Source organism: Vipera ursinii (assembly GCF_947247035.1).
Source record: "Vipera ursinii genome assembly, chromosome: 1".
NCBI classification, from domain to species: domain Eukaryota; kingdom Metazoa; phylum Chordata; class Lepidosauria; order Squamata; family Viperidae; genus Vipera; species Vipera ursinii.
This window is the reverse complement of record NC_139512.1, coordinates 242,805,000-242,822,336: the sequence shown is the minus strand read 5'-3', so window position 1 is coordinate 242,822,336 and position 17,337 is coordinate 242,805,000. Positions and strand designations below refer to the sequence as shown.

Below are 17,337 nucleotides of genomic sequence, written 5' to 3'. Positions count from 1 at the left end.
ATAAATAGTAATCATTTTCAAGTTAAAATCACTTGAGTATCTTTGTCAGTTCATTAACTTTTTATCTACGCTCAACAACATTGCTGGGAGAAATGCTGTCCAGATTTAATAATAATCAAGATTCTGTAAACATTGTGGACAGTAACAAAACCACCATTTGTATAAATGCCCTCAATATTTTTGTAAAGACTGAAAATGACCAAGCTTAATCCACAAAGGGTGCAAAAAAAATCAATCATGAGCCCTCTTGCCCAAGGTTTCTTAGTTTCATGTGCTAATGATGCGCACCAATGCATTTCTATAAATACAAACCTTCTTGGACAGTGTTGTTTCACCCTTTTTATGCAACTGCCAGAGGTGTAGACATTGACAGCTTCAAGACAGCCAAACAGAACTGCAGTGAAAACATTAATTGGCATTTTGGGCTCTTCAAAGTAGAAACTCCTACCAAGTGTTTCTCAGGAAAAAAATAAACCAGCCCCTTCCAATGTCCTTGATGGAAAGGAAAATGGATTTTTTTTTAAAAAAATGTGTAACATGCTTCCAACAGATTATAACAAGTCCTTAATTTATCTATATTCATTTTTTCCTGCAACCACTTTACAAAAGTATCTGGGAAGCATTCATTTCAGCTCTTGAAAAGAACGCCTAAAGTAATTGATCTGCATTGTCATCATATTTGTTAATGTGCCTTACAAGTTGACCCAGACAGGCTGGGAAAATGTATTTTCCACGTAAACATAGTTTCCACAATGGGTCACATGTAGCTAAAAATTACAAATGAGAAAAGCTCCCTGCAAGAATGGTTGTGACTACTCACATCATCCTGAAGATCCACGTCACAGCTTGCTTTGAGCAGAATCTGGACCACATGGAGATGACCCTTGTAAGCTGCAAGATGGAGAGGTGTCCGCCCATGCTGGAAAACAGAAGATACCAACTGAACAGGTTTTAAGACCATCACTGTAATAGCTACAGTGTACAGTGTAATAAATTGGAAGGAACTCAATTAAAGGAAATTATCTTACATTCCCAAGCCCACTGAAATGGCTTGAATCTGTTTTTCAGTATTTTAATCACAAAGATGTAACTAAGTCATTTTATGCTTAGCACTTAATAGTCCTCCATAAGAATCCCTCAAAATAAAACTATACATCTCATTTGAGAATAACCATTGCTTTAGTGTAGTTTTTTTTAAAAGATAAATGTAATGCAATGTGCAAATATTGCACAAGAAAAGCAAGATTTTGTGTAAAATAGTGTTCAGTTTCCAACCAACATATGGTGGGAGTATGAAGTTCCACCTTACCCCAATCTTCAGAGGGAACTCAAATTTAGAAACTTTTATTTTAAAATATTCAAAAGAGTTCTCATTCTTCTTTTGGCCTTTTTTATTTTTCTATGTCTTTGGTGCATGGGCATTGATGTGTGTATGTGTGTGTCCGTAGCCTTCAAGTCACTTTCAACCACATGGACAACTCCCTGCAGTTTACTTGGCAACATTTTTAGGAGTAGTTTGACATTGCTTTCCTCCTAGAGGTGAGACAGATTAATTGGCCCAAAGTCATCAGCTGGTTTCAAGCCTAGGACAGAATTGGAACTTGGGTTTTCTCTCTCCTAATCCAGCACCTTAATATTGAACAATATTGACTCCTCACCCCTTGCCCTCACACACACACACACACACACACACACACACACAGTTACTTTCTGCAAACCATTAATGGTCCACTGAGGTGATCCGCCACAGCCTCCTCCTATTTCTCAACAAGCAGCTAGCTAAAGCCTAATTCATGAAAACAGACCCTTTAACTGAAGCACGCAAGTATTAATAAAAATAGCAAAGTTAATATTCAACATGAGAAAACTGACAGTTTGTGAACAGATTTGGAGTGCAGTCATCAACGGTGAGTCAGCCACTCACACACAACAACCCAGGCAACCTGAAGTAGTGCTTGAGAGCAAACTTGATTGTGTTCCAGTTCCAATTCTTCAACAAATGCCTGACATAATTGCAAGTCAACATGCTAGGAAAATTCCCAACTGCTTGCTAGAATCCACCTGGATTCATAAGCACCCAACTGGGCCAACCTGATTAATCCTCCCACTCTGAGGAGGACCAGGGTGATGACACATTTCAGCTGGACCAGGAAGAGTTCAAAGCAAAGTCCTTCATCTTCAGATCACTCAAGTAAAAATGAGGTTTTATGTATGTCCACCTATGAGATTAAGCAAACCTGGTAGCAAACCCATGGTTGCAATGGAAACCATGAATTCCTAAAGTCTTTCCCGCCCCTGACCTGAGGGCATAGAGGCTAAAATCCCCCCCAATAGGTGGGGAACTCCAAAACAACCCAGTCAGAAGGTCAGGAACAAGTCTATGAGGCAGCAGGAGAAATGGTGCATCAGCAGGAACCCAAACATTTCCCTACAGTTTAACTTTACACTCCAGAGGATCATATCACAGTTGCAGAACATTGCCACAACCATCATTCCTTTCCTTGGGGTCATGACAAAACCAAGTAATGCGAATATCTGAAAGGGCTGCATCACCACTTTTACATATCAGTCTTACTAATAAGGGACGCGGTGGCTCAGTGGGTTAGGACGCTGAGCTTGTCGATCAGAAGGTCGGCAGTTTGGTGGGTCGAATCCCAAGTGCCGCATAACAGAGTGAGCGCCTGTTACTTGTCCCAGCTTCTGCCAACCTAGCAGTTCGAAAGCACGTAAAAATGCAAGTAGAAAAATAGGGACCACTATGGTGGGAAGGTAACAGCATTCTGTGCGCCTTTGGCATCTAGTCATGCCGGCCACATGACCACGGAGACGTCCTCGGACAAGTGCTGGCTCTTCGGCTTTGAAACGGAGATGAGCACCGGCCCCTAGAGTTGGAAACAACTAGCACGCATGTGCAGGGGAACCTTTCCCTTTTTACCTTACTAATAAATTCTGGATCTACCCATTCATCCCCTCAAACCCTTATACGGTGGCACCTTTATTTTTAGGGCTATTGTTATTTAGTTTACCTTGATGGGCTGATCTTTGCAGGGTTACCTCTTTCCCATGTAAAATGTAGCTATGATTCATCAAGGTCAAAATGCAATTTTCCTACCAACTGTAGCTTTGATGATACATTAAACGTACCACTGCTTCCCTTGATTCAATTATGGCTTTTCCAATAACTGTCATTAAAACAACAGGTGGGCCAAATATAAGCCATACATTTATCTCCTGGATGATCAAGACTTCACATGAGTTGTTGTGAATCAAGAGAAAAGACAGTTTAGGTGTCTTTAGGCAACATTAACCATTCCCTCATTCAGTATTACTACTGATCTATAACATTTAAATTATAAATAGGTTTCAAATGGATTTAAGCTAATGGTTTCTGATTGTCTGCAATTAACAGGCCACAGGGATTCTTTATCTTTATTCTTAACAGATCATAGGAAACCAGTAAAAAAGATTGGGTTGGGTTTGCTTGGATTAAACCTGTCCGCACAGCACATTGCTAAACCCAACCTTTCATCTTGTTACTGAGAATGTATGAATCAATGATTAATCCAGCTAGGATGAGCAGCTTGGACACCATCATGGTTGATGAACAGATAATGAACAGCAACCAGTTCAGTTACCCTTGTATTGTAATTGTTACTATTATCTGTGACAAACTCCCAATTTTTGATAGCCAATGTTTCCCCCCAAAGTATAGTGCCTAATGATATCACCTCATGCTGAAGTAAAACTAGATATTCTCCCATAAAGTCCTTGATAAAATCGTTACTTTTTTTTATCCCTGTATCATTTCCCTCTCCGCCAATATTTATAGGAAGGTGAGTTCAACTACAAAATAATTTATAACTTGCAGACTGGATCAAGGACATCGGCAATGAAGTATTTTACTTGGCTGGATAAAGTAACAGTCAATTTTCCAAGCCTTCAATTATGTTTCTTTAACCTTTCAATTATCTTCCAAAAAAAGGAGGTAGGGCCTTGCCTAAAAATACCTAAACAGAAGGCCCAGACATAGATCTCTCTCTTACCATACCGTTTTGAACCTCAAATATGTACCGACATCTAAGATCTTATTCAAGAAGGCAGTATTTGTAAGTAACTAGTTTAGCCAGCAATCAATGACAACATTGATTTTATTTAGAATACTAGGTATGCAGCTGTTTTTGGTTTTCGTGTATTTCCCCTTTTTCCAATACAGTAATAAACTTGTTTCTTCTAAATATCTAAGTATTTCTCTGCACCAGCTTCAAAAGGATAATTCTCATGAAAACCTTCCTTGTGGGTAGGCATGCATTATGCATTGTTACAGAGCTGTCCGTCCCTGTGTTTCAGGATTGGCAGAAGGTCTATGTGGTCCTACATTTTTAAGCTTTCAATGGGAAAATCTAAAGCACCTTCTGCTCTCTTTTCCTATTGCTGGGATGAATGGAGAAGTCCTCGATAAAAGGGCTAATAGGTCCCCCATTAGATAGTCTAAACTAAGGCAAGGCGAACTTGGACTGCAAGGCGAGTCAGTCCTAGAGGAGATCAACCCTGACTGCTCTTTAGAAGGTCAGATCCTGAAGTTGAAACTCAAATACTTTGGCCACCTAATGAGAAGGAAGGACTCACTGGAGAAGAGCCTAATGCTGGGAAAGGTTGAGGGCAAGAGAAGAAGGGGACGACAGAGAATGAGGTGGCTGGATGGAGTCACTGAAGCAGTAGGCGTGAGCTTAAATGGACTCCAGAAGATGGTAGAGGACAGGAAGGCCTGGAGGAACGTTGTCCATGGGGTCACGATGGGTTGGACACGACTTCGCAGCTAACAACAACAAGGCAAGAAGTTCAGCCAAATGTCCTTATCTTCTAGTAGAGAACCTTGGGAAGATGGACTTTACCAGTAGGGCTTTACACCACCTTCTCTCCCAACTTGTTGTAATGTCTTATTCCTGCTTATTTAGACATGATCTCTCACTGGAGGCCAAGATATTATACACTGCTCTGCTGTAGATATACTAGAAAGAGGATAGTTCTGCTTTAATGTTTACCTCTGTCATTTCACTGTGGTCCATCACACCACCTCCCCTTCTGTAGGCAACGTCTCTCATAGAGCCATTTGGAGATTGTGCAATTTGCACTTTGGAGCCACGGGACTTTGGGGATCTTGAAGTAAATTCTAAATCTTAAATTACGGATATTTAAATAACTGGAATGGAATAATTGGAATAAAAAAAAGGAAGGAAGTTCTTAACCTACTTCAACAGCTACCAATGTAGATATTTAACAGGCAGATTAATATGATCATTTATTTCTAATACTGGTAGTCCTTGACTTACAACAGTTCACTTAGTGACCGTTCAAAGCTACTACGGCACTGGAAAAAAGTGACTTATGACTGCTGCAGCTTCCCCATGGTCACATGATCAAAATTCAGATGCTTGGCAATTGGTTCATATTTATGATGGTTGCAGTGTCCCGAGATGATGTGATCACTTTCTGTGACCTTCTGATAAGCAAAGTCAATGAGGAAGCCAGACCTAACAACGGTGTTACTAACTTAACAACTGCAGTGATTCATTTAACAAATGTGGCAAGCAAGGTCATAAAATGGGCCAAAACTCACTTAACAAATGTCTCACTTAGCAACAGAAATGTCAGGCTCAATTGTGGTCGTAATTCAAGGACTACTTGCACATAATTAATCTCTGGACTTTATTTTTATAATTTGTTGGACTGTTTTTTCTTCTCAGTAGTTATTTATTTATTTATTTACTGTATATCCCACTTTTATTACTTTTATAAATACCTCAAGGCGGTGAACATACCTAAACTCCTTCCTCCTCTTATTTTCCCCACAACATCAGTCATGTGAGGTAGGTTGGGCTGAGAGAAAGGGACTAGTTCAAATTCACTCAGCCGACTTTCATGCCTAAGGTGGGACTAGAATTCGCGTCTAGTTTAGTGCCTTAACCACTAGACCAAATTGGCTCTCATTATTCTCATACAGCAGCCTCAGGTTAGATGGTACAAAATGTATGTCATCAGGAGAAACAACCCTTGCTTTTTTGGAACATACCAGAGCATATTAGCATGGTTAGTTAATTAGGTTTTACTTCCAAGTCATGGCTTTCAGTCAAAGAAACCCAAACCACAGAATTCCATTTTTAATGAAGCTTAAATGCAAAATGAGCATGGAATTTCAACTGACAATTGTACGATACTATTTCACCTGAGAGGGAAAACTTACTGGCAAGTTCTGACCATTGAAAAGGTTAGTACTTATAAAAATATTATGTACAATTAAAAAGCAAACATTAATATACAAATGAAGTGTCAGAAAATTTGTGTCTTGAATTTCATATCACTATGTGGTAAAATAAAACAATAGAAACATCTAGTTTCAGCATTCTGTTATTAAGCACATGGAAACATAATCCTTTTATTGTAGATGGAAGTTGAGGCTCAGGCATAAAAAACTTTCCTAAGGCTAGATCAGGGGTCTTCAAACTTGGCCCTTTTATGACTTGTGGACTTCAACTCTCAGAATTCCTCAGCCAGCAAAGCTGGCTGAGGAATTCTGGGAGTTGAAGTCCACAAGTCATAAAAGGGCCAAGTTTGAAGACCCCTGGGCTAGATAATCAGGTGATTTGGGCAGCCTGCTGAGTTGTTCAAAAAAAACACACGGACACAGCAATAATTCCTCCAGCTCTGCCACTCTGTGTTAACAGGAAAGGCCAATTATGGTTGCAACCCAGTATAGATAGTCCTCGACTTACAACCACAACTGAGCCCAAAATTTTGGTTAAGTGAGTTTTGTCCTGTTTTATGATCTTTCTTGCCACAGTTGTTAAGTGAATCGTGGCAGTTGTTAAGTTAGTAACACGGTTGTTAAATGAATCTGGCTTCCCCGTTGACTTTGCTTGTCAGAAAGTTACCAAAGTTGATCACGTGGCTCTGGGACACGGCAACTGTCATAAATGTGAGTCAGTTGCTAAACATCTGAATTTTGACAACGTGACCAGGGGGCTGCTACAATGGTCATAAATGTGAAAACAATTGTTAGTTAAGTTTTCAGTGCCATTGTAACTTCAAATGGTCAGTAAATAAACTGTTGTGAGTTGAGGACAACCTGCATTTCCAAGGAGTAAATATAGGTTCCCACTGTGTTCCCCTCAACCACAATTAAACTTTCAGAGAAGCACTTGAGGGCACGTAGAGCAGAGGTGGACAATTTCTGTTTTTCCATGTTTAGTCTGGCTCCAATTCCCAACATCAGTTTTATTTATGCTTGTTAGATGTATATGCTACATTTTTCCCCCAAGAAGCTCAGAATAGTATATGTAGCACTCTTTGCTCCATTTCTCCCCTAACAATAACCCTGTGAAATAGGTTGGGCTGAAAGTAATGGTCTGAAGGGGGATTTGAACATCTGAAGTTTGCTAAACTTTCCTTAGGAGCCCCAAGCTGCTGATCTTCCACTTGAAAGTCACTTGCCTTTTTGACACCTTATACCAGGCCTTTTCAACAAGCGGTACGGGTACCACCTGTGGTACATTGGCACATGACCATCTTAGAAAAGTGGTAGTGGGGGAGGGGAATGAGCTGAACCGGTGGCAGCACCGTACAAGCCTGAGCGAGAGATGGGTGGAGGTGCAGGGCTGTCAGGGCTCAGTGGAAGCGCCAGGCTCCAGGTGGAGCTCAGCGCTGATCCCGGTGCTTCAGCTGAGCCCAGAAGAAGCACTGATCAGCTGGAAAGTTGCAGCATCCCCAGGGCCTTGTGATTTACATTCAGATGCTTGGCAACTGATTCATATTTATGATGGTCACAGTGTTCCAGGGTCATGTGAAGTGACCAAAACCTGCTGCAACCACCCAGCAGATGGGGGGGGGAATAAAAACCAAACACCCCCACAACCCCACCCCCGCTGCCAATCCTCAACAGAAATGCTCACAACAATGAAAAGCTCGGACAGGAGGAAGAGCGCTGCGAGGCAGGCAGGTACGTGTCTTGCTCGGCTGTGGCTTGGGGGGCAGTTTTTTCAGTGCCATTGTAACTTCGAACAATCACTAAGCGAACTGTTGTAATTCGAGGACTACCTGTACTTCATCACTTTTTTCCTTTTTTTTTTTTGGTCATCAAGTTTTTGACACCTTGCTAGGCGACTGGTGGTACTCAGATGTTGCCATATCCTAAAAGTGGTACAATGGGTGAAAAGGTTGAAAAGCCCTGCCTTACACTAATGACAAGCTACAAAGTCTTATAGAAATAGTCTATGGAGATTCTCAGTCATCCATGTCATGGTTGTCCCAAAGGTACTTTCTGAAGAACTGAAAGAAGCTTCTTGGATGAGAAGTGAAACATCTTCAAAGAAAAACAAAGAAAGTCCAGTTGCCTTCTGAAAAAAGCACTTTTGGGACTTAGAGAAATAGTTCTCTGCTATAATTATTCTCTCTGCCCTGTCCACATCACACAAAAAATGAGCCTTCCCCCTCTGCTATTGGAGACTTCAGTTATCTGGAGAGGAAGTCAAACCTGAAAGAAGTAATAGAGATGGCCTAAAGTAGGTGTAGGCAACCTCGGCTCTTTTATGACTCATGGACTTCAACTCCCAGAATTCCTGAGTCAGCATAGCATAGCATAGCTGAACTCAGGAATTCTGGGAGTTGACGTCCATGAGTCATAAAAGAGCCGAGGTTGCCTACCCCTGGCCTAAAGCCACCTATTTCAAATATAGGAGATGACATCATCAAGAAAGAGGAATAACACCCTGGTTTTGCCTCTTGACAGGGTCTAGGGAAAAAGTAATATGCTCCCCATTTTGCTCAAAGATGATGAGGGAATATCAGTTGTACAAGAGAATACCAGTTGCACAAACTTTCAAAAGTGCAACCTGTAACCAAGGCAGCATTAAAATTGGTAAAGGGGAAATGGAAAGAAAATTTTCTGCTTGAACACTGGATGCTGGGGAAGCTCTGTAAACAGAAAAGGGGAGAGAAGATTCACTGAAGCCAGAAGGTAATGAAAAATAATTGGAGTAAAGCAAGAATTACTTGCAATGGGAAAATGAACTGCCTCATAAGGTAGTTCTTATTTAGGGATTTAAATTGGGATTAGCAACTCTGTTGTTAAGCAAAGCAGTCGCTAAGTGAAACCATGTCTGTGCCTAAGTTCTTACTTCAGTTTTCCTGTGCTTTACAACATGTGCAAGTTGTAAATGTGAGGTATGATTGCAAAGTTACTTATTCATTGGTTTTGTAACTGAGAACAGTCGCCGTACAAGGCAGTTGCTAAATGAGGACTAGCCATAGTTTGCAAAATCACAGCTGCTCCTGCTGAAAACACAGACATGTCTTTAAAATTTGTTTTAGACTGGAAGATATTGTTTGTGGATCATGAGCTCAATGAGGAAACCAACATCTGACTCAATGCAAGAATCTGCATTAATGACAATCAACTAACACAGCTGAATTACCAGATATAACTTCAAACCTTCCAGAAATCTGGATAACTGAAAAGGAAGCTATTTAAGTTGGCAAATTGCAATACATATTACTACACAGCTATAAAATGCCATTGTTGCATGACCTATTTAAAATTTTTCAATAACAATGGCATTTGCAAATATCCACAATTTTCTTGGGACTCTAAGTATCTTCATACCATCAATAGTTCCTCAGCACTAACAAGCTATTCTCCAAAGCACCTGAAGGCAGGACAAGAAGCAACGGATGGAAACTAACCAAAGAGAGAAGCAACCTAGAACCAAGGGGAAATTTCCTGACAGTCAGAACAATTAACCAGTGGAACAACCTGCCTTCAGAACAGTGGCGTAGCGTGGGGGGTGCAGGGGGGGCCGGCCGCACCGGGCGCAACATCTGGGGGGGCGCCCATTAAGCTCGCCGGAGGGGGACGATTCTGCTTCACCAATGGTCGGAGGAGCGAGCGAGTGGGCGGAGCATAGAAAGCAACCGCATTCGCTGCGCCCAGCCAGAGCGGAATCCCGTCCTCTCGCGGCTGCGGATCGCCTCCTTTCTCGGGTGGGGGTGGGGAGGCTTGGCGGCGTCTCGCCTCCCTCTCTTTCTCCCGCCGCGGCTCTCCTCCGCTTGGCTCTCAACCTGCAAGCCCGCCCCCCCGACCCAGCTCCCGCCCCCGTCTCCTCCTTTCCCGGAGGTAAAGGTAACAACTGCAGCCGCCGCACCTGCGGCTGCTTGCTGCTCCTCCTCCTCCTCCTCCTCCTCCTCCTCCTGCCGTATTGACTCTCTGTGGCCACTCGGTTCCCCCTGCAGGAGGCGATCAGGACACCCCCCCGACACACGTCGCCAGCAGCGAGAGTTTCCAGCCAGTCCGGCGAATCTTTGGGGCGAGGTGCCAAAGAGAAGGAGGCGGCTTGGCTTGGATAAGCAGCGTCTGGGCAGAAAATAGGTCAGGCGCCACAGCAAGTATGAACTCCTGGGGTTCAGCCTAAGCAGGCAAAGCTGCAGGGTGGGTTGGTTGGCTTTTCCGGCTTTGGAATAACCTTGGGAAGCTGAGGCATTGTAAGTTGGAAGTCATTGTTTGTTGCCTAACATGTTGGGTCACCCCACACCACATGCTAAGCCATAAACCGTGGTTGGTATCCAGGGTTTAGGACAAGATGGAGAAAACTAGCCAATTGTGGGATCATAAATCTTGATGAAGCCCATCATCGCTCCATGTGATGTATGCACTCAATCTACAAACGTAGTCCAAGCCTATTCACATCTGTTGTAAGGTCATTCTCTCGTGGGGTTTATCTTGACATCCACTAAGAGTGGAACAAACATGCCCCATTAACCATTTTCAACGCCATGTCCTCTCTTTGTCTCATCCTAAATCACAGCTGAGGCACCTTAAAGTTGCCTTGTTTCAGTTTTAAACTAGCATTTTCCCTCTTCTCCAGAGACCCTTTTTTGCCTTGAACCTAACTCAAGGGTAGGCAACCTTGGCTCTTTTATGACTCATGGACTTCAACTCCCAGAATTCCTGAGCTAGTGGAAGAGACTCGAGTGCTAAAATCCACGGGTTAGGGGGCGCAAATTACTTGCCTTGCCCCGGGTGCTGACAACCCACGCTACGCCACTGCTTCAGAAGCTGTGAATGCTCCAACACTGTAAGTTTTTAAGAAGAGATTGGACAGCCATTTGTCTGAAATGGTATAGGGTTTCCTGCCTGAGCAGGGGGTTGGACTAGATGACCTCCAAGGTCCCTTCCAACTTTATTATTATTAACATGAAAATGAACTATGTAATAGTAATACTAAGAAGGTTGTCATGTTTTTCAGAACTATAAGAATAAAATACCATCAGAGATTAACTGAGATTCTTGTCAATAGAAATGCATAGACTAGTCCTATTTCTAACAAATATAGGATTCAGAAGCTTAAGTATATGTCTGAACCTGCAGAATACTTATTATGAAATGTTTACCAGATTATACATAACTGAATTATCATTAAATCTAAACTTTCACCCTTGTTTTCTTCAACCTGGCTTGATTTAATGACCTCCAGTCAAGAAAAGAGAAGGCAGAAATCTTTTTTTCAATCCTGGCAAGCTGAGCTCACAATGTTATTAATGTCTGAAAGCCTTTTTGGATAGTGGTTTCTTCGCTAAATAAAAACTCCCAAATGCTATAATATTAAAAAAATATCAGTCAGTTTTTTTAAATAAAGATTAGACTCTATGAACAAAAAAAAACCCATCAGAAAAAGTTATTTTTATTAATTTCTCTCTCTTTGCAAAATTTTCTGTCCTTTTGAAAACCTGCTTCAGAAGCTTGGGGAATTTCCAGAGTGCTGTTGGAGATGGTGCCAGGGTGCTCCAGGGGAAGATAAAGCTGGCAAAAATAAAATAAAAGCTTTTCCCTCCATCATCAAGGGAATTATGAGCAGAAATGAGACTTCCATGGAAGAAATAGTGAAAGCTCTGTGAAAAGCAGAACTGACAACTGTGGCGGAATGAAGAGAAAGCAAGTAGGCCAGATCTTCAGTCATTCCTCTCCAAATAAGAAGACGACATGAGATCACCCACAAGTGCTCCAGACAGCTGCTCTTCATGAGGAGACTGCAAGATTTATCACACACAAAGCTAATGCAAAGCCTGGAATAGTGGCAAATTCCCTGAGACTGAAGGCTCCAGGCCTCTATCTTCAGGCCCAGGCTCAGCACTGCTACAGGGTGTTGCTGTGTGAGGTGGCCTACATCAGAGGGCAGATAGGTGGCATTTCTCAATGGCAGAAGAGCACTAGGGCTAAAGTCAAGACCTGAGGTAATGGCAGCTGATTGAGACTGGGCCTCTACTTCAGACCCACAGTACTGTGGCCAAGTGCCACTGTGCAAGGCAGCCTAGAGAGAGGAAGAGATGGGGAGCTGCAGCACCCCCACAGTAATAAGAGTGGACACGTTACCAAGCAGCCTAATTTTTATCATGACCACAGGGCACTGCAACAACTGTAATTTTGGGTACAGGTGTAATTCCCTTTGTTTATCACTGTTATAATTTTGAAGTCAGTGAATGAATGGATATAAGTCTAGGGGTACCTGCATTTGTTCAGAATGTCCACTAAGTGGTATTGGGCATCTATGAAAGTGTGCTATAGGTTGGCAACTTGTATGTATCACGTGCTCCAAAGGCAAGAAAGTTTGGAAGATGTTCTGGTTTGCCAAAAGAAAATCATGTAAGCAATTATCAGGTAGATTCACATATCAACCTGTCTGGTCGTAACACTAAACTAGCCTTCTCAAACTTTGGTACCTTCCTGCTATATGACTTCAACTTTGGAAAACCTTAAAGAGTCCCAGACTAGCAATCTGCAGGGACTTTTAGGTGAAAATAGGTGACACCAGTACCTGGGAAGCCTTATGCACTTTCAAATTCTCCTTAAGGGTCAGCTTTCAATTGCTTTAAACTCTTAGCTATGCTTAGTCTTTCCCACAGATTGGGAAAGTTTTATGTAAAGTTTGGACATTACCATCAACTGAAATTTGTTATGAAGAGATGTCAACATTTCCAATTGCTCCTTGAACACAAACATTGGTGGGGAGCCCAAGGCTTGTTCACGTAATACTAAAGTCTAGTATTGTATACAGAAGTGTAGTGGTATAGCCAAGTGAAGCTCTCAGGTGTGAGAAGATGATCTCAGGTAGCAATTTTCCAGCAATTCTCTGCAAATCTCCTCAGATATTTCACACTATTTACAGGGGTAGGCAACCTTGGCTCTTTTATGACTTATGGACTTTAACTCCCAGAATTCCTGAGCCAGCATAGCTGGCTCAGGAATTCTGGGAGTTGAAGTCCATGAGTCATAAAATTTTAATTTAATTTAATTTAATAATATTTGTATACCGCCCTTCTCCCTGAGGACTCAGGGCGGTTCACAGGGCAGAATAAAATACTAAATACAAACATTGAAAAGAGATTAAATGATTGCCCAAGTTAAAACAATTAGAGTAAAATTCTAAAACACCAAGTTAAAATTAAGACACCAAAAATAAAAAACCCCACCAATCCCCATCAGGCTAGGCCGGCTTGAACAAACAGAAACGTCTTGAGATCGCGACGAAAGGAGCGAAGATCGGGCGCCATCCGGAGCTCTACCGGTAGCTGATTCCACAGCTCCGGGGCGCCCACAGAGAAGGATCTCCCCCTGGGGGCCACCAATTGACATTCTCTGATCGGTGGCACCCTGAGGAGACCCTCTCTGTGGGAACGCACAGGGCGCAGGGAGCTTGATGCCGGCAGCAGATGTTCCCTAAGGTACTCCGGCCCCATGCCATGGAGGGCTTTAAACACCGTTACCAGTACCTTGAATCTCACCCGGAAGACAACTGGCAACCAATGCAGCTCATGGAGCAGAGGTGTAACGTGGGAGTATCGGGAGACTCCCAACACAACTCTCGCGGCTGCATTCTGTACCAGTTGGAGCTTCCGGGTGGTCCTCAAGGGCAGCCCCATGTAGAGAGCGTTGCAGTAGTCCAGACGAGAGGACACGAGCGCATGAGTGACCGTGCACAAATCATCCCGGCTAAGATAGGGCCGCAACTGGCGCACCAGGCGAACCTGGGCGAAGGCCCCCCTAGCCACAGCTCCTATATGGTCTTCCAAGGTGAGCCGTGAATCTAGGAGGACTCCCAAGTTGCGAGCCCTATCTACGGGGGGTAATAGTTCACCCCCCATAGCCAGAGGTGGAATGTCCGAATAAACCCGGGATGAAGGTATGCAAAGCCACTCAGTCTTGTCGGGGTTGAGTTGAAGTCTGTTCCTCCCCATCCAGACCCGTACCGCCTCCAGGCAACAAAAGAGCCAAGGTTGCCTACCACTGCACTAGGAGAATGCAACATGACCTTTCTTAGTTTTCTCCTTGCCTCAGTTTTGGCAAAGGATACCATTCTGTCACCACCAGCGCTGACAGACTTTTTCCAGCAGAGGTCAGAGGTTATGAAGTCTTTTTGTTTTCTTTTTTTTCCCCCTACCTACTTGGCAGCAGGACATCTGGCATGGCGCTGCTCTTCTACAGACACATATTATAAATTCACTTCCCAGACTCTTCTGTTTAAAGTCAATGTCTTGCAAAGAAGATTTAATCTTTTTGGGGGGGGCTGCAGGGTGGAGGTTGGTTCAGCCATCTGACGGAGAGAGACTTGAATAGTAGGAAAAAGCAGAGGTGATGCTATGGGTTCTTTTGAGGGCACGGGGGCTCAAATACTTTCCTTAGAAGAAAGCTTAAGATTACTTGGGAGCCTTAGGTTGGGGGGGGGAAAAAGATGATAACAAAAGGAAAATAATTGAATTATATAAAGTCGTGCATGGCATGGACAGTGCAGATAGTGATTTTTTTTTTCCCTCTCAAAATATCAGGACTGGCCATTAGGTCATGAAGCTGATGGGCAGGAGATTTGAATAGATAAGAAAGGAAATATGGGTAATCCTCAAGTTAAGGCCAAAATTGGGACCAGAATTTCCGCTACTAAGCAAGGGGGTCATTAACTGAGGCACACCGATTTTATAACCTTTTTTGCCAGGGTTGTTAAACAAACCTTGCTGCTGTTAAGTGAATCACATGGTTGTTAATGTTTCCCCCACTGACTTTGCTTGTTGGAAGTCAGCCAGGAAGGTTGTAAATAATGATCACATGACCCCAGGACACTGCAACCATCGCAATTAAATGTGTGTTGCCATGCACCTGAATTTTGGTTTACCTGACTGTGGGGATGCTACAACGGTTGTAAGTGTGAGGACCAGTTGTAAGCCGCTTTTTAGTGCCTTTTAAACATTGAACAGCCACTAAATGAATGGCTGTAAGTCAAGGACTACTGTACATCTTCACCAAGCATATAATTAACCTGTGGAAATCGTTACCGCAAAGATACGGGGATGGCCAAAGAAGGGTTGATGTTGTGGTGGTTATGTTGTTGTGCTAGGATTGGGGAGATCCAGGTTCAAGACTGCTCTCAGCCATGGAAATTCATTGAGCGATTTGGGGCCAGAGTTGTAAGAGAACATCAGGCAGGAAAAGATGTCTCCATCTCCTGCTTAGGAGCACTCTAGAACAGAGGTCCCCAACCTTTTGGACACCAGGGACCGGTTCCGTGGAGAAAGGTTTTTCCATGGACCGGAGAGTGTGTGGTTTTGTGTGCTGCCTGCATGACACGGATGGGGCTTTGCTTATGTAAACCGGGTTGCTGGCATGCCACGGACTGGTACTGGTCCACGGACCTGGGGTTGGGGACCCCTGCTCTAGAAGGAACTGGTTGGCCACTGTAACAAACAAAATGCTGGATAAAAATGGACCTTGACCTGATCCAGCAGGCCAATTCTTATGTTCTTTCCTAGGCCAGTTTTAAAAGGAACTGGTAGAAGAGCAGAAGTTTGCCATTTAAAGGGTGAAAAAGTCTAATGCAATTCTATTACAAATGTACCTGATATATCTTCGGTGAAAGACACTTTATTCCGATACTTAACAAGAAGTACCAAATAGAATGTTATGTTGTTTTTATTTATATTAATCGCATGGAATATCACTCTTACTTCTGGAATCGCCCTATTTATAAAAGGCCATTGGGCTGCTGTCATGGAAAGTAAACAAAGAACTCCACGCAAATTGAATTCACTCCCACAGAAACAAAAAGATTTTTTGATTCAGCAAAAAATAGCTTTTTACAAAACAACTGCCATTTAGATCACCAATAAAATTAAATCAAATTATTTCCCAGTCTCCTTTTTATACAGTATTTCAATAGGTAGGATTCTCAGCTCCTGAGCAGAGACAGTGTGATAAGGAAAGGAGCATGGGGTGCCTCAGGGAGCGGTGGGCACCCTTGGGAGACACAGCACAGGCACACACACACACAGAGAGAGAGAGAGAGAGAGAGAGAGGGAGGGAGGGAGGGAGAGAGAGAGAGAGAGAGAGAGAGAGAGAGAGAGAGAGAGAGAGAGAGAGAGAGAGAGAGATACACGTCTCAATTCAAGGGGTAAAATCCTGCTTGGATTTCAGCAGGATTTTCAGCTCCTGATCAGAGCCCCGTAGGGTCTTCCCCCCCCAAAGCACCTTGTACTCCTTACCTGGGGCTCCATCTGCTTAACCACCCACATAATCCCTAAACAATCACAATCAGGTGTGCTGGAATTGCTGTCACTGAGCAAAGCACTTGTGTGACATCTTACTTAGCAACTGCTTTGCTCAACAACCAAGATTCCAGTCCAATTGTGGTTGTAAGTCGAGGTACTGAGCTGAACAGCACATGAAGCAGAACATCTAAAAGATTATCCTTTTTAAAAAACAGGACTACAATAATTACCTGTTTTCACCATTCATGGCATCCCCTGCCAAATATTGGTGGAACCAACTGTTCTGCGCTTTATTTTCCAGCTTTGCATCTATGATGACTGGGAAAGCTGGCACCTTGATTCTTGTATGGGTTTAAATTATGCACTGCACGTCTTAAAATTACTGTAATTGGGGATTATTGAAGTATAAAGCTAACTGCAATAAAACCAACAAATGCAAAAATGTCTATGCCAGCATCCAGCCACTATTCCAAACAATTCCAGGAAACAGAAGGTTTCAAAAGTTAATTTCACAATTTCAACTGAACCCAAATACAAAAAAATGTTTAAGGAGTTATTTCAAAGAACTCTGATACCATGTTTCCCAGAAAATAAGCCCTACCCCCAAAATAAGCCCTAATTTTTGGGCAATGCGCACACCTAAAAATCAAGCTGGGCGGGAGTGGTAAACTGCACCCGCTTACCTCAATAGTTGGCCCAATGTTGTTCCCAACCCCGTTCCTACCCCAATCCCGATTCTAACCCCATCCCAAATCCTGA

At 42.9% G+C, this 17,337-nt stretch overlaps 1 protein-coding gene across 3 annotated transcripts in view; it reads right to left on the bottom strand.

Annotated features, from left to right (window-relative positions):
- Positions 1–17,337, bottom strand: part of ANKRD6 (ankyrin repeat domain 6) — an 81,176-nt gene that overhangs the window by 26,606 nt on the left and 37,233 nt on the right. For all 3 annotated transcript variants that reach the window (XM_083373608.1, XM_083373607.1, XM_083373609.1), the window contains one exon: positions 821–919. In XM_083373608.1, coding sequence (XP_083229734.1) covers positions 821–919 — 99 coding nt within the window. The remainder of the gene's footprint in view (positions 1–820; positions 920–17,337) is intronic.